This window comes from Rhea americana, unplaced genomic scaffold (genome assembly GCF_003343005.1).
Source record: "Rhea americana isolate MKP2758 unplaced genomic scaffold, rheAme1 scaffold_9, whole genome shotgun sequence".
Lineage (NCBI taxonomy): Eukaryota > Metazoa > Chordata > Aves > Rheiformes > Rheidae > Rhea > Rhea americana.
Genome location: NW_028187088.1, coordinates 1,211,956 through 1,235,091, shown reverse-complemented (window position 1 = coordinate 1,235,091; position 23,136 = coordinate 1,211,956). Strand labels below are relative to the sequence as shown.

At 37.4% G+C, this 23,136-nt stretch overlaps 1 protein-coding gene across 19 annotated transcripts in view; it reads left to right on the top strand.

The window, feature by feature from the left end:
• SOX5 (SRY-box transcription factor 5) overlaps positions 1 to 23,136 on the top strand; it is a 636,975-nt gene that overhangs the window by 516,427 nt on the left and 97,412 nt on the right. For 13 of the 19 annotated variants that reach the window (XM_085324081.1, XM_085324084.1, XM_085324083.1 and 10 more), the window contains one exon: positions 18,633 to 18,756. In XM_085324081.1, coding sequence (XP_085180207.1) covers positions 18,633 to 18,756 — 124 coding nt within the window. The remainder of the gene's footprint in view (positions 1 to 18,632; positions 18,757 to 23,136) is intronic. The other 6 variants (XM_085324095.1, XM_085324094.1, XM_085324092.1 and 3 more) reach the window with 1 other exon arrangement.

Below are 23,136 nucleotides of genomic sequence, written 5' to 3'. Positions count from 1 at the left end.
ACAGAAAATTTCTAAAGAGCACATGCAAAAGGGAGGGAGCAATTATGGTGCAGGCAGAGATGGAAACATAAGGTTAAAGTAATTACCAAAATAAGAGAAATTTGAAATGCAATTACATATGTTGAGCTCTATTGCTATATATATACAGCCACCTTCCCAGAAATGATTTTTACACTAGAGATGCATCACAAGCCCCAAAGCTTAAGACAAAAATGATTTTATAAAGCTGCTCTCAAAAGCAATGAATCCTTTAAGTTGATGGTTTATTTCTTGATCTCTGTGACTGTCCTTTTTTGTCTTCCAAGCTCCATGATGTCAAAGTGACTACTGAAAACTCTGTCACTGAAGAAATACAAGATGTTTTCTCTGCAAACATTTTCTATGGTAGTATCTAATGACTAGCCAAGAATGGAGGTTTGTTATGAAAGACACTTTACAAACACTTTGTAGGTGGCCCAGGTGCTGAAGATCCTAAATTCCAAAAAGTAGGAAAGGGAGGTACAGGCTAGGAAGCGGTGGATTCAAACTCTCTAAAAGTATCCACCTGAGACTGAATAGCTACCAGACTGATCTTCATATTAATTCTCCAGGACTAGACATGGTATTTCAGGCCACATAAATGAAAGTAGGGGAAAACCAATCATTATTCCTTTCTCATCCCAATTTCTCCTCTTATATACCCAGACTGGAGCTTATTCTTTCTTATCCTTCTCGTAAGTTTGATGATACTGTTGAAATCAATGAAGGGAGAGAGTAATGTTTGAATGGGAGTTGCTGGAATTAATATCGATGTCCCTCTGACCAGTGAGTGTGAGAAAAAGAGGAAGACTGCAAGTTATTTTATTAGGTGCTTATATTTCTGATGAAGTGGGGATTATCCTCCAGAGATGATAGTGGTAGGCAAGGAAAAAAAAGAAGAAAGTTTAGCAACTAMGAAAAGACTTCCAGAAAAAAATGCTGAGACAAAACTCTTAAGAACCCATTTATATTGTTAAGGAAATCTCCTCAAGAAAAGCCTTGAGAGAACACTTTTTTTTTTTTTTTTTAATAAAAACTTAGTTCCTCCTTAGATCTTTGGCACTCCTTAAAATCTACTGGAGCCTGACGGACTACTCTGACGTTCTTAATGCACCTGAGAGTAACTTCCAAAACTTGCCTTCCCTTATGCTAGATCTTGCCAAGATTTTTCAGATAAACCTCATTTGAAGTTTCTAGGACAAACCGATGTAGCAAAAAGGAACCGTAGAAGAATTTTCAAAATACGATTAGCACATTTTTCTAAGTCCTGTATCACAAAAACATCTTGGCCAAATCACCTCCAATTCAACTAAAAGTATGATCTCTGACAACTGACTACCTGTGACGACTTTGAAGGATGAATGACCTCTTGTGAGATGGGAGGGCTGGTCAGAAACTATCTAATCTAGGCATTTATCTGTGCTCTGAACCATGTACTTTGAATACTTGGCTTTATAATAGAAAGCAAATCTTGGTCTTAACTATGGACAGCCTATCTGAATTCTCATACATAACACGTGAGAGAGCAGTAAATATGTGCTGGCCTGATGTGATAGGTAGGGTGTATTGGCTTGTTTAGAAGAAGCATGTTACTGGCCACTTGTGTGTTATGCATGATCTCTCAAACTAATGGTAGTAAATCATTTATTCTACCTTAGACTAGAAAGTATTGTRTATAAGCCATGTATTTTTTAAAAAAAACAGTTTAAAACTGTTTTGGACTACTCAAAAAAAAAATATTGGTATGTATTTTTGAGTCCTTYTGCTTTAAAAATGCTTCATACCAAGGGTCCAATGAACTTAGAAAAAATCACCTAAAACCGCTTTTCCATAAATGATGTTATGCTTGAAGTCTAACATCTTGAGTTGTTTCAAGGCTGCGAACAGGCACTTTGGGTCACATTAGGAAACAGTGAATCTTATGCTTCTGTGAATAAAGAAATCTTTCAATCGGAGCTCGGAGGTTACGAAGTATAGACCCTTAGAACTCCCTCTGGCCTAGGACTGAATGTGGATAATACTGCAGCTCAGGCATGTTATGTGAAAAGTTGGGAAGACAAAGACRCATGTCTGTCAGTTGGCTTTACAGAAAAGAAGTTTCTGAGATATATGAGGTAGAATATTGTCTCTGTTCACACAGGCGAGTGCATCCAGTGCAAGTGAAATTTTCCAAGGTGTGCAATAAATACTGTTTTCGTTCTGTTTGAAGTTTTCCCATAGGTATCACTGTCTCTTGAGTGATGCTAGCCTATATGCATGCATATGTGTGTGGACTCTTGTGTGGAGGGCATCTGTTTCGTGGGTACTGTGTGTATATATATRTGTGTAAATATCAGTACATGTGCACATAGACACACATTTAYATTTAAAAATAAATACCAGAAATGAGATTTATACATAGCTTCCCTCACTTGCTTGTGTGGTGTGTGAGACRTGTGCACACACATCTACTGGAAAAATGTGTGTGTTTACAGTTCTATATGGGCACAGATGATGCTTGTGTGTATACAGGCACAGACAAACATACACTCAAATTGTGATACATTAGAAGCACTTAGATCTGTAGGACTCACTACTGAGTTCTATTAGAATATCAGCATAGGCTTCTTGTAAAAATCATTAACTTTGAACTATTCTTTCTTTCTTCTGAATATATATTTAAAATACTTCTGAGCTGAAGTGAGATGTAATGGAGATTTACTCCAGTGATTGACACTGAGGAGAGTTAAGTCCCTGGAAAAATCAAGGTATGCAGCTAAGCTACCCTGTAGGTGTGCCCTACTGGACCTTCCTAATACTCAGTCATTTCAAGCCATGAAAGATATTGTCAGATCATTCTCCTGAATTAATATTGTTCCAGGAAAGTGCCAAACTACTGCGGAGTTTTTAAAAAAAAGATTTGCAAGCAAATACTAGGCATTGCACTGCTTCCTTTCCGAACTGAAATCGTTTGATTAACTGAAGATGATATTTCATCATTATTTAACAACATAGTGGGAGTTTTAAGCTTGTCATTAAGATTGTCATTTGTCAGAAAAACACCTTCTGAGTGCTGCTTGGCACTGAGGTGACCAAGCCCCTGTTMCTGTCAGAGCCTGGGTCTGTCCCGCTGCATCGTTAAATTTGTTGCATCAGGATGTTACTGGGCAGCCCTGGAGGACCCTCCAAAAGACATTTGCAGACAAGACCTTGAAACAAGCACAGCCTCAGCGTAATTGTAGCCAAGCGATTCCACAGAAAGAGTTTCTGTGTGTGGAATCCGAATGTCCAGCTGTTCTTAGAAGGATTACTAGGGCTTTAATGGAGAGCACAGATGGAATCAGTACTATTGTCCAGAGTATTCTAGGGCAGAGGCTAAAATGTGAAGGATGATCAGTGGAGAGCTGATTGGAAAGGGGGAAAAAAAAAAAGTAAGAAAGAAAGGAGAGAGAGAAAAAAAATCCCCTTGTTCTGTAAAAAGCAAAGGGATTGATGCTGTCCAATGGTGAGAGTGCAGAGGAAATCATTCCCAAAGCTTCCTTTCATGGTTAGCAGGCATTGTAAAGATGGCACAGGTCATGTGTTGTGTGCAGCTGTTTAGAGGTTCTTACAGAACTGTTAGAGACTTAGCGAGGCCCATTATTCAAGGCACTAAGGCAGTTTTACTGGATATGGACTACTGCAATTGTATAAGCTCTCCATTGTGTGAGTACTAATTTAGAGTGCTACCATAAGCCAGCCATACAATCCATGCTTCCCATGAATGAATGAGTCATCTTGACAAAAAGGCTCAGAGCGCACAGCTCTGACTTTTAGTCTTAAAGGGACCTGATGTGTTTAAAATGGATCACATTTTAATGAACAAACTCACTGAAAAAATATTTTGGTTTTGTATTGCTGAAACAATCCTTTTGCTTTTAAAGAAAGATGTCGCACACAAAGACTTTAGGTTCATTTTCACTTGCCTTATCACATGTTAGACATATTTGTAGTTACCGATTTGTTATGGGATATTAAAGTGTTACTAATATGCTCATGTAAACATAACAGGTTTCAAGGCCACTCAGTAAGCCAACATTTTATATCCTAATCATTCCTTTAGGTGCCAAAGTGTCCCATGATATTTTTATTCAGAACTATTTGGCTGCAGAAATGCAGCTGTTTTTCATTAATGATGTCCCTGCACATACACAAGTAGTATGTTGTTTCATACCACTACTGTCTTTTTACTTTCTTGCCTGATGAGAATGAGAGAACAGTATTAGGATCTATAATGTAGTTGCGATGTTGGTTAGTGAAGTCATTCTCTGCAGAACTCTTACCTGGATGACTTAGGGTCAAATCAGGGAAAAAGGATTTTTAAGGACTTAGCCTTTGGGAACATCTAAATTGGAGGACCCAAGAAAGCTTCCCAAGTTCACATGCACATCCTGTTCAGCCATAATATAGACTGAGCCACTAAGAGCTTTGGTTTGAATTTGTGGCCTGAAGTTCTGGAGGCATCTAAACTTAGTGGATAGCACCTACTGATTTGATCTGACTGTTTCTGCAGTTCTTCTGTGCATGCTCTAACTGCTGCAGTCTAAACACTGAAATGCTTAGTTCCTGCCTGAGGCTCGTCAGGATCCAGAAGCAAGGCAGAGCGACATTCGCATCACCTGAAAGGCTCAACTACCAGGCGTGGTGCCTGAGGCACAGCRATAGGATCACAAAATCTAGCTGCTTTCTTCCTAACAGTCAAAGAAGCGGTAGTCCTTGCTTTTTTGTTCAGTAGTCTAGTGAAAGCTTGAGCAGTTGCCCAAGGAATGAGAAGAACTGGGCTTGGACTTTARTCTCCTTAATGCAGTATGCGTTGTGTCTCTGATACACCAGGAGAGAATCCTTATAATCTGAAATTAGGTTGGGGACAAGGTCTCTCTCCAAATCTGCTGAAATTGGGCTTTATGCAGAATGAGACACAATGTTCATGTCAGAAGTGGAGCAAAAAAGGAGTAGCAGAGCCCTGTATCTTGCTGCTGATGGCATTCAAGCCTATTTTCTGCTTCACACTTGCCTTAGTTTTTTTAATWAAAACTTTTTTWTTATTATTATTAATTTGGTTATTTTTGCCAAGTACCATTGGAGTCATTCTGTACTGACTTTGGCAGAGCAGGGACTCAAACCAGAGTTCCTACAGGTCAAATTTTGTCCTTAAGGAAATTATTATTACAAAGACCCTTTTTTGAGCTGAATACTGCTTAAAAGCCAAAGGCATTTACAAAATCAAGTATCACTTTATGTTTTCATCATATTACCGTTGTTTTCCTTTTTGATCTCTCTGTTAGTATCAAACCAAGTTTATTGAGTCATTTTTGTTTGATAAGTTTTATTTCACTTGTTCAGCAGCATTGCCAGAGTTTCATTTTTCAGATTCACAGCTCTGAGTGAACATACTCTCAGTGACTGACAAGACAAAACAAAAACAAAAGGAGAGGAGAAATTATTAAAATATTTGTATTTATATTTGCTTAGGTAGAATGCTTCCAGAAGTGACATTTGGAGCAGAAAATATGTAAAGATTCTGACACTTAGTTAAAAACAAATAAAGAACTTAAATCTGTTCTTCTTGATGTGTCAGAACTTTCATTCACTTTATTGTGAATCACATCTACCACACAAAGCATATTAAGTATTAGTGCCCAAATTAAAAAAAAAATGCCCACTTTCAGAAAAAAATTTGTATAGTTGTTTGGCGAGAATAATAGAGGTGTCAAGTAAATCTGTGCATCTCAGTGAGTGAGTGAAGCCAGTGAGTAAAGACTGCTCTCTCTTCCGTACTGCTCTGGGGCATCAAGCGCCGTCATGTCTTGTGACATGACCAGAGCCAAGTGGTTCATCAGTTCCCRCCTTTATGTAGGGACTATGGCTGTCCCATACTAGTATGACATAAAATTGCTGCTGTGCGTGAGCCTGAGCAGTAGGCCCCTGATTTTCAATTGCACCAAACATCCAGCCCCATAGACTGCACTGTGGATGAAAACTTTGTTCTCTGTCATAAATTGTGCCGAAGTACTCCGAAAGGAGTACTTTCTGTCCAACAGTGTTTCAGAATAAAAAAATAGTAGGATTAAATCAATTGTTCAAAAAAATGCCATTTTTTATTACTTAAGCGAATGGTTTAGGAACAAAACTTTAAAATGAATTCTAAATGGCCATGGTTTATGCTTAGAAGAGAGTAGACGAATAGCATTATTTTAGTATTTTCAGAGCTTTTTGCAGTGCTCTGTTATATTCCTCTCTCCCAGACACATCCCATCCACCTTTTCTTTTACTATGCAAATGCACAATTAAAAGCATTCAACAGATAGAGATGAATAAGCCAAAAAGTATGCTGCTAGTAATTTATTTTCATTAACTGGGAGTATGTAGAAGTACCCCAAAGAGCAAAGTGTTTCTGGAAAGTTGTAATAGATAARAATCTACTGACTGCCTTTATGTAGGACAATAGATCTTGTGAATATTCTGCTTCCTCTCCAGGCAGTGAGCTAGTATGGTTAACCAAAATTGTTGAGTAATTGTTCTGTGGTTGAGAACAAAATGCTGAATTAAACTGTTCCCAGCACAATAATTGTGTGATTACAGCATTTATGTTGCTGGCCAAAAGAACAGTCATTAGGTTTGGAAGACTTACCAAAACCACAGGCACACACACAAAAAAAAAAAAAAAAAAAAAGTAAATTCACATATAAATTGTCCTCTAATACCTATAGTGGCTTAAAATTTGAACAAGGAGTATGGTATGTGTCTATTTAAAGGCAGGCAAGCCAGAAAAATGATTTTACACTCAAGAACTACTTCAGATTGGGAAGAAAATATCCAAGATTATTCATTTTCATAATGTTATACTTTTTCCCCCTTTGTGAAATCCTACACTTCATATATCGTAAGTGTATTCGGCTTTGCGGATGYCATTATATTTTTGCCTGCTGCATACCAATCGGATACTGTCTGAGTTGTCTGTGAGGTAGGTTGGACTCCCACACCTAACTGAATTTTGGTCCAAGCCAATTCAAAGAGCAGTGTACAAGGGAGGCAGGTAGCAAATGTTTATCCGATTGCCGTAATCCATCAGTAAAATTAAAAATTGATTTATGATAGGTGTTCTTGTTAGGTAAATAATTTCCTTCTCCATTGCACAGTCCATATCTAGAAATGTCAAAGAAACAAGCACTTACAGTTTTTGCTTACCTCCCCTTGTTGTTTTTCCTCATATTTCTATTATTAAAAGAGGAGGAGGAAGAGGACAAGAAAGAACTGAAAGAGACAGCCAAAAAAAAAAAAAAAAAGTTTAGGACAATCAAAACTTTCGTGCCTGAAATTCAATGCAGTAACAAGCTGCAGGATTTGGGTTAGCTACCTGACTGTACACAGAAATCGGATGATCAGATGTCTAAACTCTGTCATCATCTGTTATCTACAGTTAATTGTGCTTTGCATGCATTGCTGTCACAAAATTGTAGGCAAAAATGAGAGACTGTCTTCAGTCCTATTAAAAAAAAAAAAAAAAAAAAAATTCCCAAACAAACTTCCTAGAAACATCCTTGTGTGAGGAGGATTATGGTATCAAGAGGGAAAAAAACAGCACAAGAACATGAATGGAAGCTACATACATATTTAAATAGTATTTCCTCTGCAACTTGAATCTGTTTACTTTTAAAATCGAACTGTTAATGGTGAAACTAAACTCTATTAAGGAACAATTCCACTGGCAAAGGGGACAGTTAGAAACAAGTATGAACAGCTGAAAGATTGAAAAGAGGTCTTTATTGTGCATTTCCCTGGGCGGTAATTAGAGGCTATCCAGCACTAGAAATGTGTTTTCCACAGAGGCTCCCACCAACATTTGGTCTTAGTTTTCCTCACCATTTGTCCATCATATTTAAGTGCAGGTTTTTTTCAGATCATGTAGAAAGCGATAAAACTCAATATAAAATAATAATAATAATAAYAAAATATTATCTTCAGGAAAGAATTACAGTTAGTTTTATTGTAGCAACTAGCACTCCAAAACTGATGTCACTGCGAATCAGCCATACATTAAAACATGTATCTGATTTTAAAATATTTTTTAAAAATCAAAAAAGGAGGGGCATTCAGAGGGTTTAATCAGTGGATTTAAGTCTGAGATTTTCTGAGCAGACCCAGTTCTGCCAAAATCTACACTGGTTAGGTCCTAAAAAATGGTTCTTTCCCTGTAATGTATTAGACTGCATATTGTTTTATTAATTACATCCCTCAAGCCTTCCATTTAAAGAAATCAAGAGGAAGTACAGACTTCTAGTGTAGAAATAATGTGTTTTCTCTGTCCGTTGTATATATATGTGTGTGTGTATGCGTGCGTGTATAGATATGTGTGTGTATAGATAGATATATATCTATATCTATATATAGATATATAATTTTTTCTCTTTCTAGATGGTATGATTTTAAGTAAATGACTTTGATAAGACTTTCATGTTTGTTTATACCRTTGCACTATTCAGCAACTGAATGGGTTTTGAATTTCTGCCCACTACATGATATTAAATAACCCCTATTTCTTGCCCACCGCCTACACATTAGAATTGTTGTGTTTGCTTTAATTAATGATAATCCGCTTGTCAAAGAGATACTGAGTGCAAAACACATCTTGATAACTTAGGATTTTGACTCAAAGAATACCTTTCTCTCCTTCTGTAGTGATTTTACCTTAAATTATATTAAGGAAATTAGCACAAAAAACCCTAACCAAAACAATAAATATAAATATTGTAAGTCAGAGTTTTAACGTGCTCCTTGTCTTCTGTGTCAACCAATCTGAGTAAGTAAGATTTCTCCAGTAAGGGCTATGAAAATAGAAWTTTTTCATATTATTTGATCAGATTTAGATATTTTACTATAATTATGTGTAGTATCATTACAAGCAATGTGCCRTACATGACTCATAGTGAGTGACAGTGGAAGAGTTGAGATAGAGGACCAGATTGTGGCAACACTGCAGTGCAAGAGCRTTAGGAGGGAGGCATCAGTCCAGGAATAGAGGAAAATTTTGGAGAGCTATCACTTCCCTTTACTCCCTAAGCCTACCATAATGGGGAAGAAGGAACACTGGGATGAGGAATGAGCTAGCTGCTCAGATCTTTTCCTTTCCTTTTAAGCACCACAACCTACCCACTTACTTCATATTTCTTCCTCATTTACTTCATAGTCCCTCATTTCATTAAGCAGTGTTCAAACCATGGGCTGATTACTGCTCTTGATCTGGGAGTGCCTCAGCATTGTTAATAAAATCAGATACCYCTTAATGAAGGAAGTTCACTAGTAAGTGGTTTAGGCTGTAGATATTGATCTATTCATGAATTCGAAATTCAACACTGGACTATACCTTTGTGTCAAAAATGCTGTCATAGCACTTGTCTTTGTCTATACATGGTTTTAAATCTGGTGGCTTCCGTATTAGCACTGGTCTCCTTGTTTTGGAAGTTAAAAAAAATCATTTTTTGGAACAATAGACAGCAAAAATATTACTGCAACTTATACATCAAAATGATTATTTACTGGGATTTTAGTATGCAGATATGGAAAAATCAACAAGAGATAAAGGGAAAGGAGGAGTAACTGGTCATAACACAGATGTCTCTGAATAACTTTGTATGATGAAAAATACTGGTTAGTCCTGCTTAATATTACTCTTGCAGTCCATTATTTGATCATTTGAGAGGAATACATTAAGCAAAATTTAAATTTTGTAGTATAAATATTAAATATAATTCTGCCCCTGATTCCACAAGAGCATACACCCACACTTAGCCATACGTAAATGAAGGGGCTCATTGTAATCAGTAGGCTCACGCCCAAAAGCTGCATTACTTTGGTCTACATAGGAGTAAGAGCCACAATTGGAATAAACGTATTTCTTTACTTAAGCTTCATTCCCAATCTGAAAACAGCATTTTGGACAGGTTTATAGCCACGTGTTTTAGAGAACGCAGTGATGAACATCGTCCTACCTTCATCGTTTGCATGAGAACATTGATAGCAATAGTTTTGGTGTCAGGATGTGCCCCAAGGCGCCTCAAAAGGGCTGTAGACAAAGCAGCATCCAAAGCAGGATGAGAATTCTTCTAGCTACCAGAATTTGTCAAAATTGACAAAAAAAATGTCAAAAGGAAGATAGACTTGCTGCCTGTGATGGAGTGTAGTAGTACAACTCATTTCCTTACCTGAACCCATGGACTTGCAACGCCAGAGCAGTTCCTGCAAAATTAGTTTTGGATGCTTCCCCTTCCTCTACATCTCACACCAATGCTGAGCCTTGCTTCCCATTCATGCTTGTTCTCACAATGTACCCATTGATTAATAATGTCAAGATTTGCAAAGTCAACCTTGTATACATTAAAATAACTGTACTGGGACAGGAAAAACCCTCTAGATTCTGTGTACCTCTTTTGACTGTTAGACCTGTCMCTCCATTTCTAACAGCCTGAAAAAAAGAAACAGCCACTGTTGAGCACAGAGCAGGCACAAACTATCCTGTGTGCTCCTCCCTGCTTACTCTGCATCAGAAATTAGTATTGGACCTTCTTCCCGGGGCTCTTTTGACAACAGTCCATGATACTGTTGAGCAAATGATTTTGACCTGGTCAAATACAAGCCCAGGCTATTCCAAAGAAGTTTCTTTGGAAAGAAAAAGAGCTGGGTTACCATATGCTTGGAACAAACAGCTACTTCAGTCTCTTTTAACAGAATGTAGCATATCGAAAAGAAGAACTATACGAGTATCTTCTGGAATGCTAGTATGAACAGGGGAAAGGCAGATATACTTATTTTTGTCTCTGATTTTTTATAGCCTGTTCACAAAAAAATATGAAGTTCATTATAATTTGAATAATTGAAACAATATGTAATAGAGCARCTAACTGTAGAACAGAGTCTACATTTGCAACTCAAGAAAATTATCCTACATGCTGTCTTTTAAAACACATCAGGAAATCTCACACCTGTTTTCTTCTCGCTGACAAATGTTTCATTGAATAGCTTACTGCTAGAGCAATCAGCACTGGTCCAGAGCTCATTGGGCAAAGCATTAAAGAAGCATCTGGGTACTGTATGTTCCATCATATGCTGTGAGGTAGAATTGGTTATTAATGTAAGATCATAGATTTCCCACTTGGAAGGAGGTGACTTTGCACGTTAATTCTTGCCACACAGTTACAGTTACATTTGGGAGCAAGTTGCTATAAGCCAGCAAATGTGCAAAAAGGGGGCAAAATACCATATAAGTCAGCAGTTATGACAGTCCTGAGCTTGTGGCATCTTTATAGTCCTAGCTTATCCTTCTGGGAAGGGTACTGCAATGTAAACAAGGTGACTAGGTGCTTGGAAGCTAGGGCATAAGAAATGTAGTATTTGTATGAATTTTAAAAAAGGTGAAGTAAGTCAGTTTGGCCTAAAYACTTGTGATCATACCTCAAAGGCCTATTTTATGTCCCCCACTAACTTTTTCCACTTCATGCAACAAATTACTCAATCAGCCAAACAATGGATCTTTTTCCTCTACAAAGAAGAAAAAGCAAATTGAGTCTTGCTCCTGAGCTGTGACCGCCTTTGATTAGAAAGGGCTCTTCTGAAAGTGCACTTCAGTCTTCCACTGTAGCTGTTACATGAATTATAGTAGTTTGCCCCTAAAGTCCTTTTTCTTTTAACCTGAGCACCCTACCCATGGGGGAGATGCGTAATCTGGAGTAGCCATTTCTGCCTGAAGTCATAGGCTTTAGACTTGAAAGACTGTATATTGGAATGAATTCCRGTTTAGGCTCTTTTTATTTCAGTGGCCTCCCTACTCTAATTTTTCAATTAAGCCAGTGCCTTTAAATGTCTCTGTGGCAGAGTTGCCCTGTAGATAACTTCCATGCTAAGTGGCATGAGCAGGAATACTCTCTGTTATCATCATCTGAAATGGGAGAAAATCATCTTACTGCTTTTTCTTCCACTGTTTGCTTTCTGTATACAAATCAAATATAAAAGAAGTGCACCACAGTTCTTTATTTTAGTTACATAAATGAATAAATAATATTGCTTTTCCCATCGGAAGTACTCAAGAGATGTTCATTAATGCGAACAGTCCTTTTGGTTTCTGTCCTTCAAAGTGCTACTGAAGGTGTTTGTTTCTCACCATGTTTGTTTTATCCCGGCTCATCCTGTTCTGTAGTATGAAGTGGAGGATGGGAACCTCTGGAAGCAAGTTATTGACATATAAACAGCTACTGTTTTACTATTTGGCAAAATGCRCTTTAGTTAAAAAGGCTAAGCACACGTCTGTTCAGTAGTATTTAAAGTCCTTATGATGAGATGAGCTTGAGATAGGTGCTGGGACTGACACCTGGATTCTCTTGCAGGACTGAGCAAAGACAGAAAATTTCTACCTGGAGCATGCTTGCTTTTTTTAAAATGAAAAACTTTTATGTAATTCTTTGAGATTCTTTTCATTTTTCATGGAAACATGTTTCTTGTGCTTTTTGTGAGCCAGGGCACATATATGTCCGTTATTACCTGTTAAGGATTGTCTCCACATTCTAGCAAGCTAATACTTTTTTCCTCACTATCACTCCAAAAAAAGCTCTCCTGTGCTAGTGGAATTGAAATAGAAGGGTTATTTTTTTTCCTCTCTCTCTCTAAATGGCCTTATTTATTCTTCTTCAAAGGTTGCCAGTATGAAAGCATATTTTTCTAAGATCAGTAGCACTGCATGCAAACAATTGTGAACAGTGAGGTGCTACTATTGAATGAACTGGAGTATTTAGAAAGGATGAATTTTAATAAATACTGGTATACACTGTGTAAGTTTCTGGTGCAGTAAAGGCTAGTATCTAGGGCCAGGTCATCCACTACAGAATTTTTTTGGGTTAGCACATAGGAAGAAAAAGCCTTCACAAAATCCTTTCTCAGGGATCCACTGTACCACTATTTCTAGCAGAGGTGTGAGCTGCCCCTCAGTAGTACGGGCAAAGTATTAGGATCTTCAGAGCCTAGGGAGCATGGGGCAGAATCTGCGTCGCTCTGCCTCCCCAGTAGCTTGCCCAGCAGCTCCCTTCTCCTGCGTCTCCTGTCCTTTTGTGTTTGCTTCTTAGGTATCCACTGTGCACCCCATAAAGAAGCCACCCCAGACCTTCCAGGAGAATGATCATTGCATTACACAGATATGCAAATGTCCATGACATATAGATCTAGGACACATGCTGTAGATTTAAGGAACTGACACAGAGAAAAGAATGAGGAGAACATTTTCTTTTCTTATTTTAAACGTCACTGGAACAGAAAATAGCAGATTGTAGTTATATGAGGACATATATTTTTATTTCTCTTAAGATAGATGTGGGGGGGTGTGACAGAGGGAGAAAGAGATGGCCAACACATATGCTAATTAAAGAATGCAGTCCTTCAGCGTAGTGTGCAGCACCATGAGCCAAGTGTTTCTGGAAGAGGGGGGGGCTAATGCAATTAAACGTTGTTTTTGAAGGACATATTTATGTCATTGCATGATAAATGTGCATTGCTTTCTTTTATGTACGCTAGAAGAGATACTTAACTTCTAAACAAGTAGTGGGCAAGATGATGTTCATACAACAGTTTGAAGTTAAAAGAACCATTTAAGCACATCCACTGTTCTAAAAATGTAAAATCCGAACTTCTTTGAGGCAGCTGAGAATAACTCAAATGAAAATAAAAATTAGCCACACTTCTGCATAAAGGAACCATGTAAGAGTCCATTTAAATGAAGATTTTCATACAGCTCCTGAAGGGCATCTTCTATATAGCTCGAGAATGAAAGGGTAAACTACTGCTAAGAGTTTTGTCAGCTTGTAAGAAAGAGTCTTGCTTTTATCTGCCATTCTTATGCACACTGAGTAATACATTGCTGTGTGACTTGTCTCACTGAAATGGAAAGAATTGCTTCTAAAGAACTAGAGGTAGGTGGAAGATCAGTATTCACCCCACAGTGTAAAGTGTTACATATGGATGCAAAGAAATGTATTAAAATATTTACTTTAGAGAGAAGAAAACTTACGCAAAAAGTGTATGCCAATAAACATGTAATGAGCAACTATGAAAATGACATTGCTGTAAGTATATAAGGATAAAATACATAAAACTAATATCAGCTGTCTATGTTAGAGGGCTAAATTTGTTGAAAGTATGGGTTTATACTACTTGAAAAATATTATGAGCCTACTGGATTAAGCAAGAGTCATGTAAGGGCAAAAATTGAAAACTTATTAACCACTTAATTAACCACTGAGTCTGTATACATGTGCATAAAGGGCCAAAATAAGGTTGTACATGCCATCCTGATCCTGATATTTCCTAAGCCTTGAATACTTAACTCTGCAACCTTAAATGTTTCCATAAACTATGTCATATTTGTAACTATTTATAAAGTGACCCAAAGTGCAAATAACATTTTGCAGAAAATAGAGCAGAACTGTAATTCTTAAGTGTTTGCAATCTAAATTTATATAAGTTATCACAGGAGCTAGTAACAAACAGTTGGGGTAACTGGTAAAAACATACTGCTTACTGCTTAGGTAGCAGTGGTAACTATACTACCTTCCTAAATGTAGATTGGAAACCAAAATTTAGGCAGGAGTACTACAATTATAATGAAGCTAGGCATGCTGAGAATTTAGCTGCTACATTAAATGCACTTTTTTATGTGATTTTATTTGTTATGACCATGTAGTAAAGGATATGTACAGATTTGTGAAGATACTGGCATGGTCTTCAACAGCTTGAATCAGTTTCAAGTTTTATAACAAATTTCTTTTGACAAGGATAAGTCATTTAAAGCTGTATTTTCAAATGCCCTGAACCAAATAAATGTAAAGAGAGGCATGTCCCAAAATTGAAAGTCTTTGTTGGACATATGTGGTTGCCTCAACTTCCCCCTTGGACAGTAGATACAATATTTAGTACCTTTCCATGTGCTGATATTATCTAATTCATTGATACATTCTTTAGATCTAGTCCCCTTCTTTGTGTATTTTCAGTGGCAAGTTTGAAGGGTTCCTGATTTTGATTTGGGCTCCAGGTGAACTGTGTTGCAGTGTCTCCTGCTGCTGAAATGCAATGCTGCTGCAGAAGATGACTTAGTGTCCTCATTATGAATTAGAGAACCATTACTTTCTTGGCTTCTTTGAACTCTTGTTTAATCCATTTCCTTAGGGGGACTTTTTCTAATAAACTAAAGATCAAGTGGTATGTTTTTACTTCCTTCATTGCAGCACAGACTTCCTTTTTCCCTCAAAATATTTGTCAAAAATGTGTGAAGGAAGGTGTTATTTCCCTGACTAGTGAATCGATAATGTGTAATATTATGGCTCTCATTTCATTGTATTCATTTCTTTGTTATTTTATATATGTCATATCCCTTTTTCATGTGCATGACGTGTCTCTACAGTTTGTCAGGTAGTACAATAGTACTTCTGGTTAATCTGATATGAAGTGATGGCATTCAAATTAAAAGACAGATCAGGGAACTGTGTGATCCATTGCCATTGTAATAAAAATGCGTATAGTGACAATAACAGGCCTTTGGAAGATTGAATTGATATCATCCACGCTAATGCCATAAAGTTACAAGAAATTACACAAAATTATAGCCCATTAAATTCAATGGGATTTTTGTTGGGATTTTTGTCAGGATTTAAAATACAGTCTCTACCTTTAAGAACTTACAACTGACAGTATGTGATCGTGTGGAGAGACTGGCAAGTGAAGATTCATGGCAGCTTATATATATTTTTATGTTGTTACCTGTGTATTTGGATTTTTTTTACTTATGTCCAGTAGCAGAACAAATTGAAAGGCCTGAAAGTAGTTCTGATTTAGAGTCTGTTACATTCAAATTATAAATGTGGTACCAAGAAGTTATCCTCAAGAAAACTTTGGAAGGAATGTAAACTATGTAACAAAAACCATTTGAGTGAGATGCAAATGACATAATACTAGCATTAAAAAGGAAGAAAAAAGGAGGAAAATACCCTCTGTGTAAAATTCAGAAAAGAAGGGGCCTGAATTCCATACCACTTGAAACAGTTGTATCCTAGCAATTCTAGGTAATAATAATAAGCATAACAAAAGTTAAAACGTAGTAGTTAAATGAGCTATAAAAATGAAGAGTCCATAATTTATATTGAATTGTGTCAGGTAATCTGATTAAAATAAAATAATATTTGAACGTATTTGTATTTGAGAGACAATGAAGTGTAGCTGTTTGAGTGGTGCTACATATACTCCAAGCTGGAATGAAAATCACATTGTTTTGACTACGTTATTTCTGTATCCATGCAAACCATCCTCATCACTCTATAGTTCTTACCTCCTTAACACAACAAGGGTTGTGTCATTTGAAATCAGTGGGTCTAAAGGCCCCTTGGAGAAGAAAAGAGGAGCAGTGATTTGAAAAAAGAAAATGCTTTAAGAAGAAAGGGCATTTTCCTGATAAATGTTTTCCTAAATGGGAATTTTTCAGTGCAGTGTTTTGCTCGTGTATTTGGCAGTCACTTGGAATCAAGTGCAGACTTGTGCTACATTGTGGGCTTGGCAATGACAATTTGTGTGTGTGTGGTGCTTTAGTTATATTAGCCCTGGAGGCAGAGTTAACACTTGCAGTGGGACAAGAGTATTTGCAGTCATCAGAGAACTTTGCAGTCAGCTTCAATAACATCACTCCATTTTTTTCACTTTTTTTTAACATTTTTTTTGGCAGCAAAGCTCTTAGTAGAACCATCTGTCTTTCTATTAGTGTTTTTGAGTCCTGTTTTGAAGCTTCTTTGCTTGGCAAAGTCACTTTCATCCTTGGAAACCATTTAAAAAAAAGTTCTGTGGCTTTTTGCCGAAGAAGAGTACTATGCAAAAATTCCACACGGCTGTTCATTTTTGTTCTAAAAGAATATAGTTACTTTACCTTTGTCTTAAAAAAAACCCCACAAAACAACAAAAACAATGAGCAAAAGGCAAACATCGGACAATTTCTGGGTGACTGAGTGGGGACAGCAAAGAAATCACATTTTATGTGGTTTCTTTTTCTCCTGCAATCCACTTAAATCACATATGTCTTCTAATTAACAGGATCAGAATACAAAGGAGAATACTCAATTAACAAAAAATGGATCAAGTTAGTTCAGTGAGTGAAGCAACACCTACTCTAGCTTCAGTCCGAGTCTTAATCTCCCACTACAAGAATTTCCATCATCAGCGCTCTTGAACTCCATCCTTGCAAATTGTTTCAGACTCTAAAGGTGCAGTCAGCACACACATAGGTGTTGACAGGTCTTGGCATAAATTAGGAGTTACCTTCCCAAATTTCATATCACTCTTCTGCCCCTTAAGTGTTAGGTGAACTGAGAAATCTCCTGGATCTTCAGGATTAGGTTAAAACAAAATTAAGTTAAAATGCTGTACTCTGAACTATGGCAGCCTAGGAGCTGACATGTTCTCCTTTGCCAGCTCTACTATAGAGCAATAACAAGGGGAGTAACATCGTCTCATGCCTCTGGCTAAAGGAGCTAGTCTAGCAACAACCAGATTCCCCATGTTTCTTAAGGCTACAGACCACAAACCAAATTTTAATCTGTGATAATGTATCTAAATCTCTAGCGCCTTGGCTTTACAGAGCCTTTACAAATCTTGATGACCTCTCTTAAAAACATGAGTCATTCTCCCTTCACTGACTGATCTCCTAAGAAACAGTTTTATTTGTTAGTGCAATTTTTTTAAGTTAAGACCAGCCATTTAACAGTTTAAGCTAGCAAACTATTCATTTCTGTTCTGTATGAAATACAAAGATGATGTCCATTTGTAGAAATCAATAACTCTGACAAAACTTGGTAAAAGCAATAGTATTAACTGTAGTGCCATGGCCAACTTCCAGTTTAGATGACTAATATCTGCATGTCTTAAGTCCCCTGCAGTATTCACTTACAATATATTTTCCATTTCCTGACTTAAACTGTTGTGTACAGTTGCTGTGCAAAGTTGAACAGCTAGCACTTAGATATAGCTGTATTTTAGTCGTGAACAAGTATCTCGGCTTTATTTTTTACCATCTCAGAAACTTCATCTTTTCACATGTATRGATATGTGCATGTGTATGGGCAGCAAGATAGTACGGGCTGTGCATATGCTGTACATTAAATATGCACATATTCTTACTTCTTTGTGGATGRATCTTTGGGTATGTGTTTGGACTTAGTCAGGGTGAAAGTTACCACTTGAGACTGAAATCTAGCAATATTGTTACGCAATACAGTAAAATAGGAAAACAACCACAGAAAAAGCCAAAGAGAACTGAGGCATTATGGACTGGGGGGCTGGGGRAGGGGACACTAATTAATTGGTATGCGTTAGTGGAATCTTTTGATTTATTTTGGATTAATGTAATTCATATGAAGTGCTGTGATAATTAAGATGAGGCTGAATAGTTGATGCTACTGGAACACCCCATTATGGAGGAGCATATTCAGACCTGACCTCTCAGATTAGAAGCAAGAGAAAGCGTGTAAGCAGACATTTTCCCCAGAAAAAATTCCACGTTTGATTTTCCCTCTCCTGTTCAGCAGGTCCAGGGTCAGCTGCCTCCATTAATGATTCCCGTATTCCCTCCAGACCAACGAACCCTAGCAGCAGCTGCTCAGCAAGGATTCCTTCTTCCTCCTGGTTTCAGCTACAAAGCGGGATGCAGTAAGTCCTGTAGACTTTTTTAGCTGGAAGTGGGTATAGGGCAGAATTTCATGCCAGTCTGTATAAAAATATCACCTCGTTTAGCCCGATGGACAAGATCACTAACTTGCACAGATGACATTAAAATACAGAATTAGTCAGGATCRTATGAGAAGGGGTTCTCAGAGTGACAAAAAGTATATGTATCGATGCAACAGCAAAACATACCAGATGACAAGTAGGTTTCTGCACCTTCTTTCTGATAGGTCTTTCTGACAGGTGAACATGCTCATGACCACACATACTTATCTGAAGAGAAGCTATTTGAAACTTTCCAATGAATTTCAACACTGTTAATAGAAAATATGTTTTTTCCTGAAGCACCCTGCTTACTCTTTGTGAACTCAGGGTCTATAGTAGTCCCTTTCTTCACACAGAGCTCACATTAGTCTCAATGGGGGTTCTGCATAGAGATCAAAGATAGCTTATGCCTTTCAGTTTGATGGACTAACATAGACCATGAGTATATTTATGAGAGCCTAAGACTAAAAAATACAGCATCTGCTTTTTTCATCTTTGAAAGATTTCTATTGTTCTCTACATTCTCCAGATTTTGGGGGGATTTTATTTAAGTCTTCTGTAGGATCTCATGTTCCTGTCAAGAAGATGCCAATAAATACAAGTTAAAAATTAATCAAGGAACTATACTTCAGTGAATAGATTCAGCATCAGCATGAATTTCGTAGACTTGGTTTTCATGCGTTTTTGCTTATCTATTTCCTCTGACATCGGTTTCCTACTGAGTTATCTAGGACTTGCTTGTTCTACCATTCTGTCTCTAGTATGTCTGTTTAGCTTTATTATGTCCATGTCAATGTATCCATCTGTATCATTGACTAACTCATGAATTCATCCATTATTTTGAGTTATTCAGTGCTTGCTTCTACAGCAGTTTTATAAAATTAGAATGTAAAAAGATTCCTTTTGTTAAACTGGCTTAGCCCACAAGTTGAGATTTCTTTCGGTTTCTGTAACATGGTAGATACAGTACTAGACTGAGAACTTGAGTTCCTTTGGCCACTGATGCCTTTTCCTAATACTTTACAGACGGGGATCACTACTGAAAATTACTGTTCAAAATACTTCACCTCCCACTGCAGCTGCAGTGCCAAAGCATAGCTCATTCAGTTCTTCCAGTGATTTCACACTCATTCTTTCTCAGATGGGAGAAGTAGTGATTCATATTACAGAATGCTTAACTGAAAGCCACATTGAATATGAACGCTACCAAAACTGTAGGCCTGGAAAAGGTCAGGAAAGCACCCTATTAGACATATCTGGCAGATTAAATTAGTTCCATGTTAATGCAGTCTGATTTAAATAGAAAGAGTTGAGGTTGGTTTTTCCTTCTTTTTACTGCAAGTACATTAAATCTAAGGCGGTCCTATAGTACCTCACATCCATGAAGTACACATGACATCACATATTTTAGTAACCTTGAAAATGAAAAAGAGAAAAAGAGCAAAGTTGCTGCTGCTGCTGCTCCTGGCAGTAAGACTTGGAATTAACAGCATGCCAGGGTCTATGACTGAGCTGAAGCCAGTGGAAAAAGACAGCTCTGTGTTTGGTGATTCCCTGGCATGTTTGATTGAGTTTGACTGAGAAGCTGAGGGGAAGTGATAAGTAGTCCAAAGGACTTTTTCTCTTCACTCACAGTGAAGCATATATGGGTTTAAGTACACCTAGAAAGCTTGTAGCAGTGAAAAAAGTAGCTGCCTTAAAACTATGACAAACTCACATCAAGTAATGTTTTGACAGGTCATTAAAACACATTTCTCCCACTTTTATGCCTGCCCTCCTGTTTGTCAGGCCTCTTWGCAAAGACATGGTAGATGATAAAAGAAAAAGATTTGGATAAAATTTTATAAAGCACCTGAATGTTTTCGGAGACTAAATCTCCATTTAAAAAGTGACAAGAACACTAAGACCTATGTCTGAAGGATATTTAGTGAACGTTTGTACTCTAAACTTCAGGACAGTCCCCTACACTAGCTTGAACAGAGCTAAAATGGGTACAAATGTAGCACTGCATCAGAGACCTCATAGCAGATTAATTTACTCAGCCTCTCAGCATGTTAAGTGGCTAATTCTCAGAGAGTTCACTTTTTGGAAGCAGGCCTGCCAATGAACTTCTGAAGATCCCACCACTACATTGTTAACTGATTACAATTGTATGTTTTAAATTTGGTTTATSTGCCTTGTGAAAGTGGAACCCCACTTTCTACACCTTTCAGATCTGTTTGGAAAATCTACCCTTTTTCCTGGACTGATAGATTTTCAGAATTACTTGGTATGGCTGATCCATAGACTTTCCTAGTGATAATTCTGTTATTTACTAGCATTAGGAACCTGCACATAGAAACAACAAAAATCTCCATGAGACAATTCAATTCCTGTCACARATAATTATGAAGCACACAATGGAATTTTTCATATGCTATTTCTCAATAAAGAGAGGATTTGAAAATCTGGAGGGAGAAAGAAAGGGAAGTTGTCATGGTAAATAACCTACATTTTCGTAACTAGTTAATGACGTTGAGAACCTTGATTATGGACAGCCAGCTGGAGACACCTTCAGAGGGCCCCTGTTTTGTGCCCTACATCTTTGAAAAATCAGATCTCCAAAAACATTTCTCAAATTAAGAAGCATGCTGTCCAATGCACTCCAAATGTATCATCACTTGTGCTACTGGTAAGACCTTATGGCTGTATTACCTGCCTTCTTCTGCCTTCAGGCCAAGTAGCTGAAGAGATAACTGCCCCCAGTTGCTTCTCAGTGTGCCTCTAACTTCTGACATATTGGCCAAGCTTCTTGGTTGAGCCTTCCATCCCTTGTTTCTGTCCAAAATGGGATAGCAAAGACCTTCTGTTTAAACTGTTTAAGCTAAGTTGGCTCATTCTAATGGAAACATGTTGGGGAGTGATTAAACAAGCAGCTTGGTCACAGTGGTAACCTTTGGCAGGGGGCTGTGAGTGGAGATGGTGGCCTCCTCAGCCAGCACAGCTGCAGCTGGAAGAGAATGTGTGATCAAGCCTCGAGGTCAGTGAAAGAGAGAAAGGATGAATACCTAGTTACGCTGCTATTTTTGTTTCATTCAGCTTCACCAGTGAAACTAAACTAAATTATTTAATGCTTTCTGGTTCAACTGTCCATCCCAGAGCAACAGATGTCTGTCTCTCAGCAATATCAGAGTGTGTATGTGGTAGGATTCCTCAGCTAGTACTTTMCAATGGAATAGTAATTCCTCCAGAGAAAGACTGTGGAAGGGAGGAGTACTATTTTCTCTACACATATTTCTTCTTTTGAAGATTTAACTGTAGATAACATAAGAGTAGTCATCACAAGTCTTAGCAGTTGCCCGTGTAGATGCTTCTCTTAGCAGATAGCTGAAGAAGAATAGAAGAACAGGGAAAAAGTATATCGATTTTTTGTCCCTATATACTTTGCCAGATTCCAGTGGTCAGGGGCTCAGAAACTTTCTGACCAGTGGTGGCATCTTGGTGTAAGAGATACACTTACACCTTGTTGAAAAGAGAAGTTTGATAGGAACTTCAATTCCTATCTGATTAGAAATATTCTAGAAAGCTAAAACGGTAATGAAAATACAACAATATCAATCTCTATTATGTGCACAGCAGATTATTCGGTTACACTTTGCAAAATAGTCTGTGAAATTGCATAAATACAGAAAATACAGGGGTAAATATTTTCCTCATGGTTACATGGCAGATCATGGTCTCTGACTTCCAGTTCAGTGTAGTGGATTTCCTCTTCTTTCTTTTTCTCCATAGCAGATCATGTTTGGGAGTGGCTTGGGTTTTCATTTTGTTTTGTTTTGTTTTTTTCAAACAGATGGTTTGCATTACATAAGGGACAATTTACACAAGTTGACACTTCCCCTTTTTTTTCCCTACGGCATATTGTGTAGTGGTAAAGTTGGCAGAGAGAAAGGGAGGAACTTCTATTAGGATTATATTTCTGTTTGAAAAAAGACTCCTGATCTATGATTCCAGTTGATTTTTGACCTCCATACCTAGATAAAATTGTATGGTTATGTAAAATTTTTAATATTATTATTTACAATGAAAGCATTTTTCCCATATTAGAAAACTAAGTTGGCAGTATGTGATGTGACTGTATTGCCTATGATTAGCAAGAAAAATACTTGTTATCTGTTTGCGAGATATCTGGTTATCTATTCACATGTGCTATTTGAAATTTAAATATTCTAATTTTGGTGCAAGCCATTTCTTTATAAAGAAATGATGTTTCAAGGCAGGATGATAACTAAGTTAGTGACCTATAGCATGTGCAGTTGTTAAGAATTAACCCCAGTATCC